The 15000-nt window shown below is 49.2% G+C and overlaps 1 protein-coding gene across 3 annotated transcripts in view; it reads right to left on the bottom strand.

Annotated features, from left to right (window-relative positions):
• The window catches only part of LOC308107892 (fibroblast growth factor 12-like), a 28930-nt gene that overhangs the window by 7236 nt on the left and 6694 nt on the right, over window positions 1-15000 (bottom strand). The window contains exon 1 of one of the 3 annotated variants that reach the window (XM_080460474.1): window positions 13423-13689. The exons of 1 other annotated variant lie outside the window; for it this stretch is intronic. In XM_080460474.1, the coding sequence (XP_080316600.1) occupies window positions 13423-13528 (106 nt within the window). In that variant the 5' untranslated portion in view covers window positions 13529-13689. Of the gene's footprint in view, window positions 1-3742; window positions 4603-13422; window positions 13690-15000 lie in introns of those variants that run through there. One more of the 3 variants, XM_080460473.1, reaches the window with a different exon arrangement.

The raw sequence follows: 15000 nt of genomic DNA on the forward strand, positions 1-15000 counted from the left end.
AAAGGTTCTTCTGTTGTGCAGAAAGTGAAAGTTGTTCCTCGGGGAGACGCCGTCTGTCGTCCTGCGGCGCTGGAAGGCTGGAATGAGACTCCCCGTGTTTCATCAAATATTCAACATCTTTGATGAAAATGATGAAATCTTTAATCCAGCGGCTGGCAGCGCCTCAGTGGCTGCTGCTTTTAGACCAGGAGCTCTTTTATCTACACAACCTGGATTCACTGAGAGGCTCCTGCACCAGCACAACAGCCGCACAGCACAACAGCACAACAGCCGCACAGCACAACAGCACCAGCACAACAGCCGCACAGCACAACAGCACAACAGCCGCACAGCACAACAGCACCAGCACAACAGCCGCACAGCACAACAGCACCAGCACAACAGCCGCACAGCACAACAGCCGTACAGCACAACAGCACCAGCACAACAGCACAACAGCCGTACAGCACAACAGCACCAGCACAACAGCACAACAGCCGCACAGCACAACAGCACCAGCACAACAGCCGCACAGCACAACAGCACAACAGCCGTACAGCACAACAGCCGCACAGCACAACAGCCGCACAGCACAACAGCACCAGCACAACAGCCGCACAGCACAACAGCACCAGCACAACAGCCGCACAGCACAACAGCACCAGCACAACAGCCGTACAGCACAACAGCACAACAGCCGCACAGCACAACAGCACCAGCACAACAGCCGCACAGCACAACAGCACCAGCACAACAGCCGCACAGCACAACAGCCGCACAGCACAACAGCACAACAGCCGCACAGCACAACAGCCGCACAGCACAACAGCACCAGCACAACAGCCGCACAGCACAACAGCACCAGCACAACAGCCGCACAGCACAACAGCACAACAGCCGTACAGCACAACAGCACCAGCACAACAGCCGCACAGCACAACAGCCGCACAGCACAACAGCACAACAGCACAACAGCACCAGCACAACAGCACAACAGCCGCACAGCACAACAGCACAACAGCACCAGCACAACAGCACCAGCACAACGCCCGCACAGCAAACAGCCGCACAGCACAACCGCACAACGGCAGCACAGCACAACAACCACCAAGCACAACAGCAGCACAGCACAACAGCCGCAGAACTTGGACCTACACCCACTGAATGAATGCCCAGTTGACACCCAAAGTAAAAACGCATCGTTTTTGTTCCTGAAAAGTTTCGTGTTTACATGCCAACATTTTGTTTTCTCTTTAGGAGCCATTTCTCAAAACGTTGTGTTTTCAGAGGCTCCAAGCTTCGTTGTCGTGGAAACAGACAACCAAATCATAACAGAAGTTTTGTTGTAGCATAAACAGATGTTGCATTAACACATTCATATTGATCAATTATAAAGACAAATAAAGATCCGTCCGTCTAAACACGTAGAATATAAACTCTTTTTTAACAATATGTAGATGCAGGAAAGATCTAAAAGATTGATCTGTTAGGGTCATCTACCTGTCCTGAAACAAGAGTCTATGAAATAAAGACAAAGAATGCTAAACATGTAGCCACCAACTAATGCTAAACATGTAGCCACCACCTAATGCTAAACATGCAGCTATCAACTAACCATGTAGCCACCGCCTAATGCTAAACATGTAGCCCTCAACTAATGCTAAACATGTAACCACCAATTAATGCTAAACATGTAACCACCAATTAATGCTAAACATGTAGCCACCCAATTATGTTAAATATATAGCCACTGACTAATGCTAAACATGTAGCCACCAATTAATGCTAAACATGTAGCCCTCAACTAATGCTAAACATGTAACCACCAATTAATGCTAAACATGTAACCACCAATTAATGCTAAACATGTAGCCACCAAGTTATGTTAAATATGTAGCCACTGACTAATGCTAAACATGTAGCCACCAACTAATGCTAATCATGTAGCCACCACCTAATGCTAAACATGTAGCCACCACCTAATGCTGAACATGTAGCCCTCAACTAATGCTAAACATGTAACCACCAATTAATGCTAAACATGTAACCACCAATTAATGCTAAACATGTAGCCACCAAGTTATGTTAAATATGTAGCCACTGACTAATGCTAAACATGTAACCACCAATTAATGCTAAACATGTAGCCACCAAGTTATGTTAAATATGTAGCCACTGACTAATGCTAAACATGTAGCCACCAATTAATGCTAAACATGTAGCCACCAAGTTATGTTAAATATGTAGCCACCGACTAATGCTAAACATGTAGCCACCAACTAATGCTAATCATGTAGCCACCACCTAATGCTAAACATGTAGCCCCCAACTAATGCTGAACATGTAGCCGCCACCTAATGCTAAACATGTAGCCACCACCTAATGCTAAACATGTAGGCACCACCTAATGCTACACATGTAGCCCTCAACTAATGCTAAACATGTAGCCATCAACTAAGGCTAAACATGTAGCCACCAAATGATGCTAAACATGTAGCCACCACCTAATGCTACACATGTAGCCCTCAACTAATGCTAAACATGTAGCCATCAACTAAGGCTAAACATGTAGCCACCAAATGATGCTAAACATGTAGCCACCACCTAATGCTAAACATGTAGCCCTCAACTAATGCTAAACATGTAGCCACCAGCTAAACATGTAGCCACCACCTAATGCTACACATGTAGCCCTCAACTAATGCTAAACATGTAGCCATCAACTAATGCAGAACATGTAGTCACCAACTAATGCTAAACATGTAGCCACCAGCTAAACATGTAGCCGCCACCTAATGTTAAACACGTAGCCACCAACTAATGCTGAACATGTAGCCACCAACTTAACATGTATCCACCAACTAATGCTAATCATGTAGCCACCAACTAATGCTAAACATGTAGCCACCAGCTAAACATGTAGCCGCCACCTAATGTTAAACACGTAGCCACCAACTAATGCTGAACATGTAGCCACCAACTAATGCTGAACATGCAGCCACCAACTTAACATGTATCCACCAACTAATGCTAAACATGTAGCCACCAACTAATGCTAAACATGTAGCCACCAACTAATGCTGAACATGCAGCCACCAACTCAACATGTATCCACCAACTAATGCTAAACATGTATCCACCAACTAATGCTGAACATTTAGCCACCAACTAATGCTGAACATGTATGTTATCGATTCATTCATTCACCAAGATCAGTCTGAGCTGATTAATGTACATCAAACACTGAGCTGAAGCTAAAATGTGACAAATGAAGCGAATGAGACCCGATCCCCGGTTGGTCCTGGAGGAACACGTGAGCTGTGACACGTTAGAACCACCGTGTTCTAATGAAACAAGCTGTCCTCACTTCATGAAATATTTACAATATTCTATAAATCCTGCAAGTTTCATTCCCATTACTGCACAACTGGAGGAAGAGACTGTGGCTCTGCTGAGGAGCAGGTCGGCTTCAACCCTCCACCTCCACATGTTCACAGATGTTCTGCAGATGTGAGGAGCAGAACAGAGTAGAGAGAGTATCCGGATCGGTGCAGACTAAAGTGTGCTGGAAGAGAAGGGAAGAGGTAGTCCTGGAGGTTCCAGTTCTTCCTCAGTGGTTCTGGAGGTATTAATGCTGTTTGTATCGACGGGCTCCTCTTCCTCCTCCTCCTCCTCCTCCTCCTCTTCCTCCTCCACCTCCACCTCCTCCATGCTGCACTCTGGTTCTCCAGCAGGAGGCGCTAGCAGCGGCCCCGGGACTCACCTGGTTTCCGGCGGACGGGCCGTTTCTTCCCGCTGCAGAAGCGGACTTTGCTGAAGACGCTGAAGATGTGGCGCTCGCACAGGGAGCGCGGGTCCTTGCTAGGACTGGAGCGCCGCTTGTTGGTGGCGACCTTGTCGCTGTTGGTCTCGCGGGCCTGACGCTTCTGTCGGATCAGCGAGCTGGCGATGGCCGCCGCCATGGCCCCGACCAGTGGGCGGGGTCACGGAGCAGAGAGACGCGTCAGTTCGGGGAGGGAGGAGACATGGCGGCGGGGTTCCTCCTTCTGAGGTCTGGCAGGAAGGAGAACCGAGTCCGAGTGCTGGAGAGACCAGAACAAACTGCAGTGTGAGGATCAGCTCAGGAACACGACGGACCCAAACACCTGACGGGAGACGAAGATTCCTCGGGTTCCAGGCTCAGGAGGCTCACATCCAGAGACCAGTCCAGAGGAAGAACCTGGAGACCTGCAGGAGGAGGACCCGCCGGCCGCGGCGCCGAGCTGCGACTCAGCGGAACAAAACGGCGGTCCATGTCTTCAGCACAGCTTGAGGAGAGAAAAGCGTGGCGGCAGACGGAGGAGAGCCGTTCTCCAGGAGAAACCCTGAATTATTCAGGGGTTTTGTTCTGGATCGATGGGTTCTCACTCAGCGGCTGCGAGCACGTGGCTGCAGGGGCTGCTGGGAGTTCCGACCGCATCCTCACGCCTCCAGCCGCCTCCAGGCGTCGGACCGTCCTCCGGAACGCCGGAGCGCCGGAGCAGAGAAGATCCCGCCGAGAGACTGAGCTGCAGCTTCACTGCCGCTGCCGCTCCTCCTCCTCTTCCTCTTCCTCCTCCTCCTCCTCCTCCTCACACGCTGAGTGAGGAAGAGAGAGAGAGATGGAGAGACGGGAGGTGGAGGTGTGGAAGAAGATCCTAAAAATATTCCTCCTGATGTTTTTCATGTTGTTCTCTCAGCGCCGCGTCTCCAGCCGCTTCACGTCCAATCAGAGAGCTTCTCCACCAGCAGGAGGCGCCGCTCAGCAAGACGCCACGAAATGTTAGCATGAAACCCGAAACGTCAGTGACGTCACAACAGAACGTCACCGTCTGAACCAGAACTCCTCCAACCCACAAAGCCTGAACCAGAACTCCTCAACCACCACCGTCTGAACCAGAACTCCTCCAACCCACAAAGCCTGAACCAGAACTCCTCAACCAACCACCGTCTGAACCAGAACTCCTCCAACCCACCACCGTCTGAACCAGAACTCCTCCAACCCACAAAGCCTGAACCAGAACTCCTCCAACCAACAGCATCTGAACCAGAACTCCTCCAACCCACACCATCTGAACCAGAACTCCTCAACCACCACCGTCTGAACCAGAACTCCTCAACCAACACCGTCTGAACCAGAACTCCTCCAACCCACAAAGCCTGAACCAGAACTCCTCCAACCAACAGCATCTGAACCAGAACTCCTCCAACCCACACCGTCTGAACCAGAACTCCTCAACCAACACCATCTGAACCAGAACTCCTCAACCACCACCATCTGAACCAGAACTCCTCAACCAACACCATCTGAACCAGAACTCCTCCAACCACCACCGTCTGAACCAGAACTCCTCAACCACCACCATCTGAACCAGAACTCCTCCAACCCACACCGTCTGAACCAGAACTCCTCAACCAACACCATCTGAACCAGAACTCCTCAACCAACACCATCTGAACCAGAACTCCTCAACCACCACCATCTGAACCAGAACTCCTCCAAACCACACCGTCTGAACCAGAACTCCTCAACCACCACCGTCTGAACCAGAACTCCTCCAACCACCATCTGAACCAGAACTCCTCCAACCACCATCTGAACCAGAACTCCTCAACCAACCACCATCTGAACCAGAACTCCTCAACCAACCACCATCTGAACCAGAACTCCTCCAACCAACCACCGTCTGAACCAGAACTCCTCCAACCCACAAAGCCTGAACCAGAACTCCTCCAACCAACAGCATCTGAACCAGAACTCCTCAAACCCACACCGTCTGAACCAGAACTCCTCAACCACCACCGTCTGAACCAGAACTCCTCAACCACCACCATCTGAACCAGAACTCCTCCAACCCACACCGTCTGAACCAGAACTCCTCAACCAACACCATCTGAACCAGAACTCCTCCAACCCACACCGTCTGAACCAGAACTCCTCAACCACCACCGTCTGAACCAGAACTCCTCAACCACCACCATCTGAACCAGAACTCCTCCAACCCACAAAGCCTGAACCAGAACTCCTCCAACCAACAGCATCTGAACCAGAACTCCTCAAACCCACACCGTCTGAACCAGAACTCCTCAACCACCACCGTCTGAACCAGAACTCCTCAACCACCACCATCTGAACCAGAACTCCTCCAACCACCACCGTCTGAACCAGAACTCCTCAACCACCACCATCTGAACCAGAACTCCTCCAACCCACACCGTCTGAACCAGAACTCCTCAACCACCACCGTCTGAACCAGAACTCCTCAACCAACACCATCTGAACCAGAACTCCTCAAACCACCACCATCTGAACCAGAACTCCTCCAACCACCACCGTCTGAACCAGAACTCCTCAAACCACCACCATCTGAACCAGAACTCCTCAAACCACCACCGTCTGAACCAGAACTCCTCAACCAACCACCGTCTGAACCAGAACTCCTCTACCACCACCGTCTGAACCAGAACTCCTCCAACCCACACCATCTGAACCAGAACTCCTCCAACCACCACCGTCTGAACCAGAACTCCTCAACCACCACCATCTGAACCAGAACTCCTCCAACCCACACCGTCTGAACCAGAACTCCTCAACCACCACCGTCTGAACCAGAACTCCTCAACCAACACCATCTGAACCAGAACTCCTCAAACCACCACCATCTGAACCAGAACTCCTCCAACCACCACCATCTGAACCAGAACTCCTCCAACCACCACCGTCTGAACCAGAACTCCTCCAACCCACACCGTCTGAACCAGAACTCCTCTACCAACACGCCGGGTGTCAGTGAACGCACCACGGTGCTGAATGTAGGCCTGTAATCCCAGCAGAAAGAACTGGGTCAGCGCAGTAAATGAATAACGTTTATTTGCGTCCTCGAACCTGCTCACTGGGACCGAGGAAGAGGAGCAGATCCTCTTCATCAGTCACCTGTCTGTGTCGCATCCCCCCCGACCACACACACACACACACACACACACACACACACACACACACACACAGGAGTGTTGAATAATGAGGTCTGATGGGTTTAACATCTGAGAGCGAAGGACAGGATTTCCTCCGAGACAGCAGATCAATTGATCCCACCTTGTGTGTGTGTGTGTGTGTGTGTGTGTGTGTGTGTGTGGGGGGGGGGGGGGGGGGGGGGGGGGGGGGGGGGGGTTCAGGTATGTTTCCTGATCAATAGATAAAGTGCTTCATCAGAGGGCAGCAGGAAGCCAGAGGTTACTGAGGGACAGTGAACGCATCGTCTCAACTGCAGAAGAAAAATCTTAATAAATCCTTTGGTTTGTTTGTTTCTTGACATTTATTATTAATTAGTTCTTTTTTGATTGATCTTATTTTGTCTTATTCCATTTTGGGGGGAAAAAAATGATATAAAATCCAAAAGGGCAGATTATAGTCGGAGTATATCGAAGTTGTGCCACATCACAGGAAACCAGATCTGATATTGGGATTGTGAACAATGGATTTTTTAATCTTAAAAAACAGATTAAAAGCTGGTGTGACAAAGTTTATGCTCACAAATTAAATCAATTTATTGTTGTACAATTTTCTATTTCATAGAAAACTAAATGCCGCCCAGCTCACTCAGCTGGTAGAGCATGAGACTCTCAAGGTAGAGGGTCCATGTCCCACGCAGCGCCACCTTCCTGAGGGCTCTCCACCTTCCTGAGGGCTCTACACCTTCCTGTGGGCTCTCCACCTTCCTGTGGGCTCTCCACCTTCCTGTGGGCTCTACACCTTCCTGAGGGCTCTCCACCTTCCTGTGGGCTCTCCACCTTCCTGTGGGCTCTACACCTTCCTGAGGGCTCTCCACCTTCCTGTGGGCTCTCCACCTTCCTGAGGGCTCTCCACCTTCCTGTGGGCTCTACACCTTCCTGAGGGCTCTCCACCTTCCTGTGGGCTCTCCACCTTCCTGAGGGCTCTCCACCTTCCTGAGGGCTCTCCACCTTCCTGTGGGCTCTCCACCTGCAGGAAGGTTCTTAATGGGTCAATGTGATCTGGGTGACGGTGCTCAGACTGACACCACCACCACCCGGGAATGGAGAGGAGGGAGGGAGGGAGGGAGGGAGGGAAGGATAAACTAAATGTTTTTAAAGTTTTAAATGAAACTTTTTCATGGAGACACACTGACACCTGCTGGACAAGAAGAGAAGTGCGGTTATGAAGTGCGTGTGTGTGTGTGTGTGTGTGTGTGTGTGTGTGTGTGTGTGTGTGTGTGTGTGTGTGTGTGTGTGTGTGTGTGTGTGTGTGTGTCTTTTAAATCTTTGATGTTGAATGTCTATTCCAGGATGTTGAGCTGCTTTAAAATTCATGATGCTGAAAAACAAAACGCTTCTATCGCTCACACACACACACACACACACACACACACACACACACACACACACACACACACACACACACACACACACACACACACACACACACACACACACACACACACACACACACACACACACACACACACACACACACACACTGATGCATGTACTGCACTTTATATAAGAACAGGATATGTGCAGAGAGAGAGAGTTTCTGAAACAAACAACAGACCAACAAAAAAGACAGACGGCCGTTTTGGGGTCTGTTTCCATGACAACGGGAATCTGAGTCGCTGAAAACTGAACTTTTTGGAAAACTGAACTTTTTGGAAACGGCTCCTGAGAGGAAAACTTTTCTTTCACGAAGAAAAGATGAGATTTCACTTGAAAGGTTGTGGAAATGAGTGTTGAGCTGCTCCATCAGGCGTCAGGCGGCCTGGGAAGTCCTGACTGATCCACCATATACAGTGGGGCAAAAAAGTATTTAGTCAGCCACCGATTCTGCAAGTTCTCCCACTTAAAATGATGACAGAGGTCTGTAATTTTCATCATAGGTACACTTCAACTGTGAGAGACAGAATGTGAAAAAAAAATCCAGGAATTCACATTGTAGGAATTTTAAAGCATTTATTTGTAAATTATGGTGGAAAATAAGTATTTGGTCACTTCAAACAAGAAAGATCTCTGGCTCTCACAGACCTGTAACTTCTTCTTTAAGAAGCTCTTCTGTCCTCCACTCGTTACCTGTATTAATGGAACCTGTTTGAACTGGTTATCTGTATAAAAGACACCTGTCCACAACTCAAACAGTCAGACTCCAAACTCCACTATGGCCAAGACCAAAGAGCTGTCGAAGGACACCAGGAGAAGGATTGTAGACCTGCACCAGACTGGGAAGAGTGAATCTACAATAGGCGAGCAGCTTGGTGTGAAAAAATCAACTGTGGGAGCAATTATCAGAAAATGGAAGACATACAAGACCACTGGTAATCTCCCTCGATCTGGGGCTCCACGCAAGACCTCATCCCGTGGGGTCAAAATGATCATGAGAACGGTGAGCAAAAATCCCAGAACCACACGGGGGGACCTGGTGAATGACCTGCAGAGAGCTGGGACCAAAGTAACAAAGGTTACCATCAGTAACACACTACGCCGACAGGGAATCAAATCCTGCAGTGCCAGACGTGTCCCCCTGCTTCAGCCAGTGCATGTCCAGGCCCGTCTGAAGTTTGCCAGAGAGCACATGGATGATACAGCAGAGGATTGGGAGAATGTCATGTGGTCAGATGAAACCAAAATAGAACTTTTTGGTATAAACACAACTCGTCGTGTTTGGAGGAAGAAGAATACTGAGTTGCATCCCAAGAACACCATACCTACTGTGAAGCATGGGGGTGGAAACATCATGCTTTGGGGCTGTTTTTCTGCTCAGGGGACAGGACGACTGATCCGTGTTAAGGAAAGAATGAATGGGGCCATGTATCGTGAGATGTTGAGCCAAAACCTCCTTCCATCAGTGAAGCTTTGAAGATGAAACGTGGCTGGGTCTTCCAGCATGACAATGATCCCAAACACACCGCCGGGCAACCAAGGAGGGGCTCCGGAAGAAGCTTCTGGAAGTCCTGGAGTGGCCTAGCCAGTCTCCAGACCTCAACCCCAAAGCAGATCTGTGGAGGGAGTTGAAAGTCCGTGTTGCTCGGCGACAGCCCCAAAACATGACTGCTCTAGAGGAGCTCTGCCTGGAGGGGCCAAAATACCAGCTACTGTGTGCAAACCTGGTAAAGACCTATAGGAATCGTTTGACCTCTGTTATTGCCAACAAAGGTTATATTACAAAGTATTGAGTTGAATTTTTGTTAGTGACCAAATACTTATTTTCCACCATAATTTACGAATAAATTCCTTAAAATTCCTACAATGTGAATTCCTGGATTTTTTTTCACATTCTGTCTCTCACAGTTGAAGTGTACCTATGATGAAAATTACAGACCTCTGTCATCATCTTAAGTGGGAGAACTTGCACAATCGGTGGCTGACTAAATACTTTTTTGCCCCACTGTATATGTCTGAGCACCAACCACACAGACGACACGGGACCTGGGTCCTGGTACGACAGTACCGGTATGTCGGTCCCTGGTACATGGGTTCCTGGAACATGGGTCCCTGTTACAACAGTACCGGTATGTCGGTCCCTGGTATGTGGGTCCCTGGTATGTGGGTCCCTGGTACAACAGTACCAGCATGTCGGTCCCTGGTACGTGGGTTCCTGGAACATGGGTCCCTGGTACAACAGTACCTGTACGTCGGTCCCTGGTACGTGGGTCCCTGGTTCAACAGTACCTGTACGTCGGTCCCTGGTACGTGGGTCCTGGTATGACAGTACCAGTATGTCGGTCCCTGGTACGTTGGTCCCTGGAACATGGGTCCCTGGTACCTGGGTACCTGGTTCAACAGTACCTGTATGTTGGTCCCTGGTTTGTTGGTCCGTGGTACAACAGTACCTGTATGTTGGTCCCTGGTTTGTTGGTCCCTGGTACAACAGTACCTGTATGTTGGTCCCTGGTACAACAGTACCTGTATGTTGGTCCCTGGTACGTGGGTCCCTGGTACAACAGTACCTGTATGTTGGTCCCTGGTACGTGGGTCCCTGGTACGTGGGTCCCGGTACTGTCGTACCGGTATGTCAGTCCCTGGTTTGTTGGTCCCTGGTACGTGGGTCCCTACAGGGTCACAGCTGTTCAGACAGAAATACTCAGGAGTGTAAATAAGCTCAGACTTCACCGTGAAGGTCGAACTAACTAACTTTAGCTCGGTGTTGTGAGTCTGTTTCCACGGTAACTGAGCTCAAAGTGGGTTTTTATGACACCGGAGCTCCCTGAGAAAACACACACACACACACACACACACACACACACACACACACACACACACACACACACACACGAGAGTCAGATGACATGTATGTCGCCCCCTGGTGGTCTGAATCATTATGACAGCAGCAATCAGGAGACAAACTGAAGAATTTCTAAGACACAAGAAGTTACGTTCATGGTGTGTGTGTGTGTGTGTGTGTGTGTGTGTGTGTGTGTGTGTGTGTGTGTGTGTGTGTGTGTGTGTGTGTGTGTGTGTGTGTGTGTGTGTGTGTGTGTGTGTGTGTGTGTGTGTGTGTGTGAGAGATTCTGACAGATTATAAATATCAGTGTTAACATCTGTGATCGTCTCTGAGTGCCTCACACCTTCACCTCATCATCTCACTTCTCTCTCTCTCTCACAAACACAAACACAAACACAAACACACACACACACACACACACACACACACACACACACACACACACACACACACACACACACACACACACACACACACACACACACACACACACACACACACACACACACACACACGTGTATTTGCATGTCCTGTCTTTGCATCACAATACTTTGCATGGCAGCGACTGTTTCAGGAAGAAGAGACGAACCGTCAGTCTGAAGGTTTAAGATTCACTGGAATCCCCCAGAGGCCTGTACTAGGAACCTGAGGCCTGTACTAGGAACCAGAGGCCTGTACTAGGAACCTGAGGCCTGTACTAGGAACCAGAGGCCTGTACTAGGAACCAGAGGCCTGTACTAGGAACCTGAGGCCTGTACTAGGAACCTGAGGCCTGTACTAGGAACCTGAGGCTTGTACTAGGAACCTGATCAGCCTATCCAGAGGCCTGTACTAGGACCCTGATCAACACATCCAGGTTCTCTGGTTCCTGGTTGACTGATCCTGATCACCATTACCACCAAGCAGGTTCTCAACTCTCTGGTTCAACCCAGACCAGGTGTGAGCGTTCACATGAAAGGGGCGGAGCTTGCAGCATCTGACCAATCACACACAGAGAAACCCTCCAGAGCAGTTTCCAGATTACTGAAGGAGCAGTTAATCTCTGAGATTATGAAGAATTCCAACCCATCCAGCAGCTCAAAGCAACACTGCTGCTGCAGCCAGAACCAGAACCTTCCTGACTTGGTGAGATTAGAGCAGATTAATGGATCAGTGATATAAAGGAACAGCACTGTGATCACTCAGTTCCACTTTATTCCAGCAGAAAGGTTCCAGGCAGAACTTCCTCACTGCTCTTCTTTTACTTTAGGTTCTCCATCACTGGTTCTGAGGCTGAGGTTCTCTTGTGTTTCCTGTTGGAATATTAATTCATCACCATGACGACACCAGTAGTTCTGGTTCTATAAATTCATGGTTCTCATTATTCCAGATCAACCCTCGTGGAGATAAGCTGACCTGGAACAAGAACCAGAACCAGAACCAGAACCAGAACCTCCTTCAGAGCCTCAGAGACCAGGATTTATTTTATTAAGTCTAAAGATTGTTCTAGATTAATTTCTCCTCTCCTCTCTGCTGCAGCTCAGAGCTGAACCTGCCCACCAATCACCATCATTTAAGAATGGGCGGGGCATTTCCCAAGAGATCTGATTGGTCAGGAGGCGGAGCTCTGACCTCTTATCTAGAACATAACCTGCTCTGGAGCAGGTTAGACTTTCAGTTACCAGGTGATTTATCCTGGTGAGAAGGGAACCAGCGTCATAGGACAGAAAACCAGAGTTAATCCTGAAGTTATCTAGATAAGAGAAAACCAGAGTTAATCTGGATAGGTTGATCAGGTTCCTAGTACAGGCCTCTGGTTCCTAGTACAGGCCTCTGGTTCCTAGTACAGGCCTCTGGTTCCTAGTACAGGCCTCTGGTTCCTAGTACAGGCCACAGCATCAACAACTACATAACCGACAGACAGACAGACAGACAGACAGACAGACAGACAGACAGACAGACAGAGAGACAGACAGACAGACAGACAGACAGACAGACAGACAGACAGACAGACAGACAGACAGACAGACAGACAGACAGACAGACAGACTATACTACCATCATTCTACCACTTTACAATGTACTGTTACTTCCTGCTTGGTTTGACCTGCGTGGGCTCCCTGCACCTCCTGCTGTTTCTCCTCCTCCTGCTCTTCCTCCTCCTCCTCCTCCTCCTGCTCTTCCTCCTCTTGCTCTTCTTCCTCCTCCTCCTCACTCACCCTGCTGGCCATTCTCCCGGAGTTCTCCTCCCTCCTCCTGCTCCTCTGGTTCTCCCTTCTTGTCCCCGGACAGCAGCCTCCTCAGAAGGCTGCAGTAACGCGTCATGACGCCACAGGTGACCGGGTGAACAGGTGAACGGGTGAACAGGTGAGCAGGTGACCGGGTGAACAGGTGACCGGGTGAACAGGTGACCGGGTGAGCAGGTGACCGGGTGAGTCCAACACCACAGCCTCACACACACTCACACACACTGTCACACACACACTGGGGGAGGAAGCAGACAAGCTCAAAGTAGAGACTAGACCACGCCCCCTTGTGACGTCTCTCTCGCGCACACACACACACACACACACACACACACACACACACACACACACACACACACACACACACACACACACACACACACACACACACACACAGCAGCTCAGAAAGAGACAGGAGAGAGTTGGGCGTGCGGTGGGTGTAATACCAGGTCTGAGCAGACGGGGGCAGAATACTGCTGTTAAAAAGTGGAACGTTTTCTTCTGGAGCTACAAGCATGACTCAGGAACTTTTCAGATACATTTCAGTAAATTATGAAGTGAAGCAGAAGGTTTTAGTCTTCAGTTACTTTCACCTCTACTACCTGCCAGAGAGTACTGTTACTGAGTAAATGTACTCTTTATATACCACTCGAAGGTTTGATCAACTTGGAGGGAGGAAGAGGAGGAGTTCAGTGAGAGAGACTGCGTGTGTGTGTGTGTGTGTGTGTGTGTGTGTGTGTGTGTGTGTGTGTGTGTGTGTGTGTGTGTGTGTGTGTGTGTGTGTGTGTGTGTGTGTGTGTGTGTGTGTGTGTTGCAGAAGGTGGACAGTTGAAGCCTGTACTACGACTCGGGTTTCTTCTTATCTAGGTAACTTCAGGATTAACTCTGGTTTTCTCTTATCCAGGTAACTTCAGGATTAACTCTGGTTTTCTGCTATCCAGGTAACTTCAGGATTAACTCTGGGTTCCTGTTATCTAGGTAACTTCAGGATTAACTCTGGTTTTCTCTTATCCAGGTAACTTTGGCCTCAGAACCAGTGGAGGTAAAATGTAAAGTAAAAGAAGAGCAGTGAGGAAGCTCTGCCTGGAACCGTTCTGCTGGAATAAAGTGAAAGTGACTCCGGTTCTATTGTCCCATGAATTAATCTGCTCTAATCTCACCAAGTCAGCATTAACAAGTCAGGAAGGTTCTGGTTCTGGCTGCAGCAGCAGTGTTGCTTTGAGCTGCTGGATGTGTTGGAATTCTTCATAATCTCAGAGATTAACTGCTCCTCTATGGTAAAGTCAGCTGCTCTGCAGGGTTTCTCCCTCTGTGATTGGTCACATGCTGCAAGCTCCGCCCCTTTCATGTGAATGCTCTGATCCTGGAGGGAAACTCTGGTTGAACCAGTGAGTTGATAACCTGCTTCATGTTAATGCTGATCAGGATCCAGAATGTCTGGGTTAGTTAATCCAGGTAACAGAGATATCCTGGTATGTTAATCCAGGTAACAGAGATATCCTGGTATGTTAACCTAGGTAACAGAGATATCCTGGTATGTTAATCCAGGTA

The sequence above is a fragment of the Lipophrys pholis genome, assembly GCF_963383615.2.
Source record: "Lipophrys pholis genome assembly, chromosome: 3".
NCBI classification, from domain to species: domain Eukaryota; kingdom Metazoa; phylum Chordata; class Actinopteri; order Blenniiformes; family Blenniidae; genus Lipophrys; species Lipophrys pholis.